Source organism: Coprinopsis cinerea (genome assembly GCF_000182895.1).
Source record: "Coprinopsis cinerea okayama7#130 chromosome 3 map unlocalized cont3.3, whole genome shotgun sequence".
Classification (NCBI taxonomy): domain Eukaryota; kingdom Fungi; phylum Basidiomycota; class Agaricomycetes; order Agaricales; family Psathyrellaceae; genus Coprinopsis; species Coprinopsis cinerea.
In genome coordinates, this window is record NW_003307542.1 from 2,099,649 (window position 1) to 2,110,815 (window position 11,167).

The 11,167-nt window shown below is 51.8% G+C and overlaps 4 protein-coding genes across 4 annotated transcripts; 3 read left to right on the forward strand and 1 right to left on the reverse strand.

The window, feature by feature from the left end:
• Window positions 1–294: 294 nt before the first annotated feature.
• CC1G_14222 (superkiller protein 3 SKI3) lies at window positions 295–5,373 on the forward strand (the record flags this gene model as incomplete). The annotated part of the gene is made up of 15 exons (XM_002911643.1): window positions 295–413; window positions 468–525; window positions 582–632; window positions 734–819; window positions 873–969; window positions 1,005–1,289; window positions 1,340–1,586; window positions 1,648–1,829; window positions 1,882–2,039; window positions 2,093–2,493; window positions 2,546–2,836; window positions 2,974–4,058; window positions 4,106–4,728; window positions 4,785–4,971; window positions 5,026–5,373. The coding sequence occupies 15 exons, from the start codon at window positions 295–297 to the stop codon at window positions 5,371–5,373; spliced, it is 4,218 nt and encodes a 1,405-aa protein (XP_002911689.1).
• Window positions 5,374–5,665: 292 nt separating this feature from the next.
• CC1G_07402 (hypothetical protein) lies at window positions 5,666–7,118 on the reverse strand (the record flags this gene model as incomplete). The annotated part of the gene is made up of 7 exons (XM_001830435.2): window positions 7,094–7,118; window positions 7,006–7,040; window positions 6,573–6,957; window positions 6,381–6,523; window positions 6,068–6,328; window positions 5,858–6,016; window positions 5,666–5,798 (listed from the first exon to the last, which is right to left on the reverse strand). Exons 2-7 carry the CDS (start codon window positions 7,035–7,037, stop codon window positions 5,666–5,668), a joined length of 1,113 nt encoding a protein of 370 aa, XP_001830487.2. The 5' UTR covers window positions 7,038–7,040; window positions 7,094–7,118.
• A 705-nt stretch (window positions 7,119–7,823) lies between these two features.
• Window positions 7,824–8,874, forward strand: CC1G_07403 (hypothetical protein; the record flags this gene model as incomplete). The annotated part of the gene is made up of 4 exons (XM_001830436.2): window positions 7,824–8,116; window positions 8,165–8,486; window positions 8,566–8,670; window positions 8,725–8,874. 4 exons carry the CDS (start codon window positions 7,824–7,826, stop codon window positions 8,872–8,874), a joined length of 870 nt encoding a protein of 289 aa, XP_001830488.2.
• Window positions 8,875–9,068: 194 nt separating this feature from the next.
• Window positions 9,069–10,821, forward strand: CC1G_07404 (developmental regulator medusa; the record flags this gene model as incomplete). Its single annotated transcript, XM_001830437.1, has 3 exons — window positions 9,069–9,453; window positions 9,518–10,239; window positions 10,300–10,821. 3 exons carry the CDS (start codon window positions 9,069–9,071, stop codon window positions 10,819–10,821), a joined length of 1,629 nt encoding a protein of 542 aa, XP_001830489.1.
• Between the last annotated feature and the right edge of the window lie 346 nt (window positions 10,822–11,167).

Genomic DNA, 11,167 nt, shown 5'->3' on the forward strand with positions numbered 1-11,167 from the left:
CTACTACTTACTAATTTGTTTGTTGCTAAACGTTGTACCCCCCTTACCATACTGATGTGTGGCATTTGTGGTTTGTCTGGGGTTGAACTTGATGTCCATATTTTGATCTAATCTATCTCATACCATCATCATCATCATCAAGCCACCTACGCTCGCTCCGTCAACGCGTTCAGACTGCTTGGTCTAAACGTCAAGGACCTACCTGTTGAACCGCACTCGCCTCAAGTCTGGCCAGAACGAACAGTGTCCCCGGGAACTGTCGGATCGGCGGTGGACCCTAGCCTGTTGGACAAGATGTCATCGACTAAAGCTCTCCTCAAATCCGCTCGCGATAAGCTCAACAAGAAGGACTTTGCGGGTGCGAGGGATGCGGCGGAGAGGATTTTAGATTTCGAGGGTGCAAATTACACTGCGTATGTACCGTTGCATTGACCTCTGGAGAGTGGCTTTTGAACTTGAGGATTTAGACATGTCTTTTTGGCACTGGCGTTGCTCGAGTTGGGCGAGAACGAGAGAAGTGAGCAGGTGTGTCTGTGGTTTTGCGGTATAGACCGGCTAGGATAGCTAATTCCATCGGATAGGTTTATAAGAGTGCGATTGAACTCGAACCCCAGCAGCTATTAGCTCGACAAGTACGTTTACGTTCCAATGGATTCAATGCTTTTTCTGCAGAACGAACATGGCATGACGGACGAAAGTTGCTTTCCTTTGCTTTTTCATTGTGTCATTTTAGGGCCTTGCAAAGTTTTATGAACGGACGGGGAATACTGGTGCATTGTTGGAGAGTCTGGAGGAGTTGGTGAAGGCATATGTTAAAGCGTATGTAGCCTTTTCTATTTGGGAAGGACCGAAGACTGATCTAGTGGCCTTAGAAACGATGCGACCAAAGTTGCCGAGACGTTGCAGAGGGTGTTGGAGATTAGGAGGACAGAAGGAAGTAAACCTGAAGCACGTATACGCAAAGCCTTTGTGAAATCAGCGTTCTGACAATTGTGGCTTTCTAGCTGGTTCAAACTCTCCTCCTGTTCCTTCCCAACTCGCCTTATTATTCCCTCCTTTCCACACTCCCACCTCCAGATCCTACAAACCCGACATCCTCGACTGTCTTTTTGACACAGAGTATCATCCATGATTCTTTGCCTACCTATGAGGAGATTGTGGAAATCTTGGAGAAGGAGGAGGAAACGAAGACGAGTAAAGAGTTCAATGCGAGGAGGATGAGGCTTGGAGCGCCCAAACCAGATGTGATTCGGAGGGATGTCGATAGAGAGGTTTGCGAGGCATCCAAGGTGTGCATAGATCGTTCTCTATATCGAATCTGTATTGAACCTCAATGCAGCTACCGGAACTCTACGACGAGATCTTGAGTCACCCAAAAGCGACGGATGAACTCCGCCTATCCACGGAATCCAAGCTTCTGAGGTATAAGCAGAAGCATCTGTACTCAATCCCTGCGAGCGATGAGAAGACGAAGGGGAAGCTGTTGAAGGAGCTGGAAGAGTTGGTGCAGGGTGCGATTCTGTTGAAGAGGAGGGATGAGAGGACGTGGTGTTTGTTTTTGGATTGGCAGGATTATGAGGATGTAGGTATGACCAATTTCCTTTTGGTCAGTCGGATGGTGGCTGATACGGTTGCGATTGTGAATAGCGGATATCGATCAGGGGCTTCTCAAGACGTTTGTGGAGCTGTTCCCTGAGAACGCACTTTCAGAGGTTGTGAGAGGGTATTTCTGGTTTCATAATATTCGGTTGGAAGAGGACGAGGAAAGGGATAAGGAGGAGGGGAAGGAGGAGGTTGATACCAGCGAGACAGGGTTGGATACCCTTCTGGTAAGTGCTCGTTTCTCGAATTGTTCAGACAGTAGACTAAGCTGATTGCCAGAATGCTCCCACCTCAACTTCGGATGGCGTACTCCCTCGAAGGATTCTCAGTGATGCATATCTCTTCATCGAGGACTACGAAAATGCTGCCGCTATCGCTAAAGAGGCGTTGCGGAAATTAGACGAAGTTGAATCATCATTGGGCCGGACGATGAAGAAGTATGTGGGTTTCGCTCCCCGGTCAAAGTGGTCTGTCTGACAAGGGGTATTAGGACACGAATGGGACTCCAAGTTGTCCTCCTAACCTCCCTCACCCACCTCTTCCCCCCAAAGCACCACATTCAGGCGATGGAGTTGATCACACAAGTCCTCAACTTCTCCCCCTTGAATATCAAAACCTTGATGGCGAAAGGCTACATCCTCCAAGCTCGCAAGGAATGGGCGGATGCTCAAAGCTGCTTCGACCAAGTCGTAGAACATTCCGATGACGATGCGCTGGTCCTGAGAGCTCAGGAGGAGAGTGCTTGGTGCGAGACATTGCTTGGTGTTGGGCAGTCGGCGATCGACAAATTGAAGGCGGTATGCAAGAGTTTGGAAGGACTGGCTATTGAGAACGAGTTGGATCTTGCCAGATGCTTGTGGAGAATCGGGCAGAGCTATTGGAATCTCGGTGGTACGCTTCGTCTCTTGACATTTCACGAACTTGCGAGCTAAACAATCTGTAGGTGACGAGCGACAACACGCATTCCCCAATTTCATAGCCGCCCTTAAAAAGGACCCGGAATATGCAGCTGCATTCACATCTCTTGGGTTGCATTACGCCGACTATGCCTCTCCGCCGGATCCCATCCGAGCATCCAAGTGTTTCCAGAAAGCGTTTGAGCTGGATCCGAGGCAGACAGTGGCTGCACAAAGGCTGGCTACTGGATTTGCGGATGAACAAGAGTGGGACTTGGTCGAGGTGATTGCTAGACGGACGATTGAAGGTGAGGGAGGTTTGGAGGCTGGTATGAAAGGTGCGAAGGAGGGGGAGGGCCCGACGAATGTGTGGGCATGGAAGGCTTTGGGTGTGGTTGAATTGGTGCGTCTTTTATAATCGCAATGCCGGGGGATAGGAAACTGATGTGGGGTCAGCAAAATTCGAACTATATAGCCGCGATCCAGGCGTTCCAGGTGGCGCTTAGAGCCGAACCCGATGATGGGAACTTGTGGTTGCGGCTGGGAGAGGCCTACAGCAAGGCTGGAAGGTATGTTGCTGCAGTGAAGGCACTCGAGCGTGCACATGTCCTGGACGAGAAGGATTGGTTGCCTCAGTACTTCATTGCTGTCTCACAGGCTGGGGTCGGACTTTATGCCGAGGCAATCCAGGGGTTCAAGGCGCTACTCGAGGAGCACCCATTGGAATTGGGCATCATTGCATCTCTGGCGCAGGCGCATCTCCAACTCGGCGTTGTGGAACTCAACACTGGCTTCAGATCCAGGGCCGAATCGTCGTTCATCACTGTAGGAGAATTGGCACTAAAGATCATTGACGCTCATCCGGGTTTCCGCGGTGTTGCTTGGAAGTTGATCACAGATGCTGCCTACCACCTTTCAAGACTTTCCTCGTTCGAGAATTTCGAGGGTGTCAAAGAGGTACATGATGCGTTTGATAAACTGCTTCCTGGTATCAGTGAAGAGCTTGGAGGGGAAGTCAATCCGAAACCTGAAGAACCGGAGGCGAGCGTTGAGGGGAGAAGTATGTTGCGGATTGCGATTCGAGCGGCTGAGTATAGGATTGGCCTGCCCTCGACATCAAGCACCCCTGACCACAGTGCGTGGTATGATCTCGGGGCGTCTGTACACCTCTGGGCACTCCGAACGCGCAAGGAAGACAAATTGGGTCCGCTCGTCATCAAGTATTTCTCCAAAGCTGTCAAGCACGACCCTGGAAACGATAAATACTGGGTTGCACTCGGTTTGGCATATTTCACGACGACTCCAAGGGCGGCTCAGCATGCGTTCGTCAAAGCACTGGAGATAGACGGAAAGAATGCGCAGACGTGGGCTACGCTCGGGCTGCTGTATCTGCACCATGGGGATGTGGATTTGGCAGAGGAGGTGCTGCAGAGGGCACAGACGCTTGACCCCGACTGTACAGTTGCGTGGGTTGGGCAAGCTGTTGCTGCTGAGCTGCGGGGGGAGAGAGCGCACGCGGATGCGTTGTTCGTGCATGCTACTACGCTCGATGAGATTTTGGTGAGTTATAAGCATTGGAAGGAGGATCGTGCTGATGATTTTTTAAGCCCGAGGCGGATTATAATACGAGCTATAGATTGTTCAGTCGCCCGAGGGTGGTTTCACAATCTCCGGCCAAAGTTTTGGACGATCTTCTCCCCTCGTATTACCTCCTTACGCGGTATTGCTCGAGAAGGCCGCACGATGCTGCGGGTCTACACCTCTTCGCCCTCGTCTGCGAACGTCTAGGCCATGTCGCATTCGGTCGCAAACTCGTCCAACATGCCATCGAGATCCTCGAACGTGTTTACGAACATACAGAAGACCCCATCGTCGAGCGTCAATTCATGATCGCCAACGCTACTCTGGGCCGACTCAACCTCGCGTATGGCGACCCTGATGCCTCCTTGCCATCTTTCGAGAGTGTCCTCGCCCTCGTCCAGGAAGACGCGAGCAAAGAGCTGAAGAGCAAGCTGGAGGCACAGGCGAGGTTGGGAGTTGGTATTGCGCAGATGATGCAGACTGATTTCGGGAGCGCCTTGGCTACGTTCCAGGAGGCGCAGAGGGTGGCTGAGGAAGAGAGTGCGTGTGAGGTACTGAAGAGTCAGACGAGTATCGTCCTTGCACAAGTTCTTTGGAGCCTTGGGGAGGCAGAGTTTAGGGAGGCTGCAAAGACCGAACTATTGAAATGGTACGTCTGTCCCGTGTAGTGGCTGGGTATGACCAGGTTACTCATACCTGCGATAGCATTTCGGAGGAGAGCACCAATCTGGCTGCGATCAAGTCATTAGCCGCAATGGGCATTTTGAGCAGTGATGAAGGGTTGGTAGATGCCGCTGTTTCGGAGATAGTGGCCCTCCCTCCAGATGAGAGGATTCAGCTTGATTCTGAACGCAATGTGGACCATTTGTTGATTCAATATCATCTAAGCCGGGTGCGTATATTCTCTTTGCGCTCTATGGAAGTGCTTTACTGAAATGGATAACAGGGCGAGTTGACTCAAGCACTCAAGTTAGCGGAGAAGAGTCTATTCTGCAGACCTGCTGATCAGGGCCGAAGAAACACCTTGGCTTCGCTTCTACTCAAGGCTGATTCACCAGAGCGAGCTCTTGCTTTGCTACGCCAATCCGAGCATTCCGGAGGACCCAGTGACGAAGACGGGAATCTAAAATTGTCGTTGAGGCCTCAAAGTTTGGCTGTGAAAGCGCTGGCACATGCGAGGGTGAATGCGATTGATGAAGCGCTAAGGTGTGCGCAGAAGGCGATTATGTTGAGGCCGGGTGGTGTGACTGGATGGAAGGTTTTGGCGCAGGTCAGGCAGATTAGTATCTATTAAGGAAGGGGTAGTGTATCTTGGTCGTGATGGTATATACCTCTGCTTGCAGGGCGGCTCTCGAGTCTCGAAATTCGGGACCATTGGAAGTTCGCATCTATAGATATTGACTTTAAAGGACAGGGTGCAGTGATTAATGAAAGCTTTTCGTAGTACATAGTAAGGGGAACCTGTGTTCTGAAAGAGGACAAGCGGGTGAAATGTCAAGAGGCCGAAAAGGTCGCGTCGTTCCTTCTCCCGTAGAATAATTTAGAGTGTATATGGATGTATATGATGCCAAGAGGCGCGGTGGGGACTAGGTGGTGTGTCTAGAGACGATCAGGAATAGACGTGTTGCAACTGCGTCTTGCGAAGGGGTGTTCTGGACAGCGTTGAGCCACCAAGTGAGGAGGTTACGTTTTTCGGCAAAGGTGGACTTGGGGCTCGGGCTGCAAGGTGGGTCAACATGTAAATCTTGAAAGGGAATTACAGGGAAGGAGGGACGTACAAGAGCCCGCGCTCGGCCAGAGCTTCCTTTACTTCGTGATCAGAGAGGGTGGCGTGGTCTTGCATGAGGAGGGAATCGTCTTCGGTGATGAAGGTGAGACGTTGTCTTATTCTCCGTATCCGCAAGGCGTCCATGCCTAGTGTTGAGAGACCCAGGACACTGCGTGGGGTGTTATTATATTGGAAGTGACAATATGAACCGGGCACCGACCTGCACAGGGTGGTTGGAGCACCCTCAACCTCCTTTAGAGCGACGAGAGGAAGTTGGTTGGAAGAAGCTCTCTCCTTGAGAGCTTCAAAAACGGACTTGGAAGCCTCAACGGTGGCCAGTGCTTTCTCTGCTCGTTTCTCCTCGATGCGCTCACGCTGGGAAGGGAGGATACAAGTGGAGGGGAGCATGAAGGGAGCGTAGATGGCGATAAGAGGGATGACTTCCTCCAGCAGCAATGCGATGATGATGAACGGTACCACCCTGGATTTACGGTCAAGGTTGTTCGAGCAAGACGAGGTTGAGCTTAACGCACTTGTTCACATCATCCTTCTGAGTTTGGATAAAGCGGAACTCGGCTCTTGTCAAGGGGGCACCACCAGCCTTTATCCGTTCACGAATTGCTGCGATTTCTTTGCGGCGGGTGAAGATGAGTTTGACGCCTCGGTAGTAGAATTTCTGAAATGGGTTAAGGTGAGATGATTGGTTTGGGTGCGGTGTGACATACGAGGAGTTCGATGAGTTTGTGAAGGGTTGCCTTGGCCCAGCCTGCGTCTGGGGGCGGGGGAGGGATGATGCCGTGGCGCTGGGCGTCGGTGAGGTCTTTCTGTGCAGTGACCTTTGCTTCGTTCAGAGACGGAGTTGGGGGTGCTTTGTGGGTTGGCTTGGATCTGACAGGAGCATTTGGAAGTGCCTTGGACGATGGCGGGATGCTCTTGGGCTTTATGGGTGCAGGACGCAGGTCAATCTTGGGTTTTCTGGACGCTGGCAGCGGGGGTGGAGTGACCTTTGAGCGTTCAGAGTCTGGAATCTGGTTCAAAGGCGTATAATGTCTTGAAACGAGAGCTGGACGGCATCTAAGGCTGTTGCGCGCGTTCAGTGTCCACAAGGATCTGTTTCGAGTCAATTTGTGGAATTTAAAAACAAGTGAAGATAATTACAGCTGGACATCCTTGGATATTGAACGCAGCATTCGCTATTTGGAAAAAAAGTTAGAAGGAAAGAAATAGGAGAAGAAGAGAGAAATACATTTGTGGCTGGACTTGGTGACGAGCGATGCAAAAAGCAGAAGGGACTCTCCAATTTCTTGGCGCTACCACTTCGCGTGTCGTCACGTGCATAACCTCTTTGTTCCCATCCGCCATCATGAACGCGCTCCTCCCCGCATTGACAACAGTCTCTCCCCTTGTCCTCGCTTCCTCCAACAACAATCTCAACAATGTCTCCCAGCAGTATCTCGAGAATCTCGTAGCCTTGGCACACGAACGGCCGCCGCGTCCCTCGCCTGTGCCAGCATTCTTGCAGGCCAGGGCAGCGAGGCAGATGATCTCGGGGATGATGTTGCCGTCTGGCTTGGGCCAGGTAGATTTGCCGATCCTTCCAATGTCCTCGAGGCACTGGGCCTGGACAGAACGAGCAAGGTCTGAACGTTACCTATTGCGCTGGAATTTCTGTACAACTTTTACAGGTCCATTCTGTTCCTCTGACATCAGAAGGTCTGCCTCCGACTCTCCGGGTCACATCCCCGGTCGAGGCACTCGAGCAATGGAAAGAAGAAATGGAAAAATTGCAACATAGATATTGTTTCCGCACCAATCTCGGGGACTCTGTCGTTCTCTTCGTTCTCGTCGGTCAATTGGGGGACTCTGGATGGGCGGCGCTTGTTGGAGCTGGGGTATGGTCATCAGATTAGATTGATCCCATCAGCGCATTGTACAGTCAAACTGTTTCTCGTTCTCTATCCTTTACTTGTATCATAATGTCCGACCCTTCTCCCTCCCAAGTACAAATACTACAAGAACGAATTGCAGCCCTTTCAGACCTCTATTCACAGCTCCAGTCTATACGACACATCCCAGCGTCCTTCCTGAAGAGACCGGCTGCGCTGGCCCCAACCAGAAGTGTAAGGGACGAATTTCAGAGAGTCAAGGAGGTTGCTGCCCTCGTGCGCTCAGAAGCTGTCCAGACGGCACTGGTAGAGGCGGAGCAAAGCAAGCGCGCAGACCCAAGCAATATAGACCCCAATTATCGTCGGGAACATAGGAAGCGCAGGTTTGGGACTTTTTTCTACTAAATTCCATGTTTTCTAACTCCTTTCAGGCGTCCTCCTTCTCCAGAGTCTCCTCAGCCATATGTGCCAGTCGAGAAAACTCCGACTACGTTCTTCCCACCAGAGGACCTCCAGGGGCCACTTGTTGCCTTCGACGGTCTCGTCCCATTCGTCCGCGAATACAACAAGGCCGACAAGCCCTGTCGCCTTCACATCTGGGAGCGAACCAGAGAGCAGCGCCAGGAACGCCCGCGCATGCTACGGTTCACCATTCCAGACGTGCTCACCGCGTACATCTCCCTCGGCTCACCTGCTGCCACAAACAATACGGTTATTGTTCAGACGGTCACTGCGTTTGGACCGAGAGAGCGCGTGAGTGTCCGCCCTTGTCCATTCCCTCCCCTTTGTTCTTTGTTGTCGTGTTGTTGTCTCAAGAATGCAAAATGTCTAGAAAGCACCCCATACGCAGTCCGACTACACCGTGTACCGCCTGTTATCGCAGGAGATCGCAAAAATGATTCGGTCAGAGGAGCAGGTGCCCCTGAAGGCTATTTTGGTGGGTGCCCCAGAATTTTGCCGAAATCCGTTTGGATTAATGGGCGCTGTGCAGAATCTATTGGAAGCGTACACCGGCCTCTTCGCGGAGGGTTGCACCGTATGCAACTGTGTCATGACCGCTGAAGGCCATGTTCCGCCCGTTGTTCGCCTCTGCAAGGCCGGCCGGAGAGAAGCAAAGCACGTGACTTGCATTAACGCATGAGCTCGATCGGTGGAGGCGCATAACCGGATAAGGAAATGTCTGTGGAGGCGTCGTCGTTTATTTATGGCCTTCCTCCATGAATCTAGCTCCTTTCCCTTTTTATATTCAGATTATTAAACTCTCCTTTTTCAATTTCTTTCTCTCCCTTCCACCACATTCTCCTCCTCCTCCCTCCGTCCCGTCGCCCCTGCGAGATGGACTCTACCCTGCCCGTCCCCGTTATCCCAGATGCTGCACCCTCCAACGTCGTTGTCTCCCCGACAGGCATCATTCATGTCCTCGGATACACTCCCACAGAGGGCGAGCGCGGCGTCCCAATCACAGTCCGCATCCATTTCCACCCTGAACTCGCAGACGCCATGTACGTCCGTCTCGTTATCGGTCACAAGGCCGTCGCGACAAAGGTCAGGGAACTTCCCGGGACGACGTACGGACGTTGGCAGCTGGATGCAATTGCACCGCCTTTTGACAAAGACCTATATTCATCACCCAAAGTCCTAATCTCGGTACAAGCTCTCAACGATGAGAACGCGGTTCTCGATTCAGTCGCCTTTGGTGAATTCTCGTACTGGTCTCCTGGTATGTTTGTGCTTAGTAAAACAATACATGTATTTGCTCCTAAACGAGCTTCTCCTCCCACCAGGGTGCACCGCCGACTCTAATAACAACAGTCTATCCAAGCTCTCCCGACTTCAGATTTCACCTCCTGGTTCAGACCAACCGCAACCCACTATGCGTCGGCGAGGAGCGACCACTAGCCAGCTTCCCAGTTCAGGTTCCACGTTTGCCAACAACCCGCAGGGAAAGGCCCGCATCCACCGTCGCCTCAAGACGCAATCCCTGGTCCGTGCCAAGAATGCCCCCATCCCTCCAGGCGAGAAACTCGTCGCCCAGACTCCCATCCTCGAACTCGTCACCCCGCTTGCTTCCATCTGCACCGGCTGGACTCCCCAGGAACTGAGTGTAGGTCGACGCCTGGTTCGCTTCTCCAAAGTGCAAGACGGCCGCAAGCTCATCGTTTCCTGCGAGCCCATCCGACAAGAAGACTACTGCGAAGCCGATGCTGTCATCTCTTGCATCTATCGTGAGGATGTCGACTCGTGCTTTGTGACTTCCGTCGACGTCATTTACCTTTTGGAACGTCTTACCAATGGCGAGTTCCCCGTGGAAGAGAAAAACCGGATTAGGCGCAATCTGGAAGGTCTGCGTCCGACGACGGTATCAAAGCACAAGCCTGGCTTTGGCGATTTCTTCCAGCGCATCATGGAGTTCCCCGATCCCAAGCCTCGCAATATTGAAAAGGATTTGAAGGTGTTCGATTGGAACCTCCTTGGACAAGCGCTGGAGAAAATCCTTTCCAAATATGTGAGTTCTCCTTTTCGAGTAAGCTCATTTTTGATGATTGACTCGGTTCCGCTCCAATAGTCGATCTACACCTCCCCCAGCCAAGTGACAGGTTCGACGTCACCCGTTTCCGATCCGTCTCCTATCGATAGTCCGGAACTTGTGGCGATCCAATCCCCATTCCCTGAAGTGGCGGCGGGAAACGTTCCCAGCTTTGTCAAGTTTGAACCTGTGACGAACGAATACCAGGTGTTGGTGAACAACCCTCCGCCCCAGGACGTTTTTGTCTCGCCTGTGGACAGCGTCACCACCGCCAGCTCTTCGTCTTCTTCGTCCGTCTTGTTCCCGTCCTGCCCGCCTCAAGCACCCGAGCCCCTCAAGGACCCACAATGGGGCCCTGGTCTAAAGCTACCTGCAGACCTGGCCCAGCTCGATAGCCTTGGGGTTTTGGGGGGTTACGATGCTTTGGAACCCATTGAAACGGCCCACGGATTCACTGATAACCCAACTCTGGATTTCAACCTCTACGACAGCTTAAACTTTGGCCTCCCGAACGATGACAACGTCAGCCTAATCGAGCAACACTATGTCGGATCCGTTTAACGATCCTACTCACCCTTAACCCCTATCATTATTGCTGTCCGCCATTTCCCCCTTTTTTGCATGTTAGAGTCTTTTTAAGTTATTACTGGCATTCCTTCGTTGTAAAAAACATCTGTTCCTTTTTTTTTTGCGTCGCCCCTCTCTGTAGCATTAGTTGTCGGTCATTCCATGCTGTCGCTCCTCTTGCATTTTCTGTATCATTATTTCACTTTTCGGCACTGGTATGTGGTGTATGTATATCGTTTGTTCATCCTTTTGGGCAATCAAGTTGGTTTCTATGTGGTATTTCATGAGTAAGTTAAGGACAACGTCCACAGGAGATGGTATCATCCGAAATAGGTAGTAA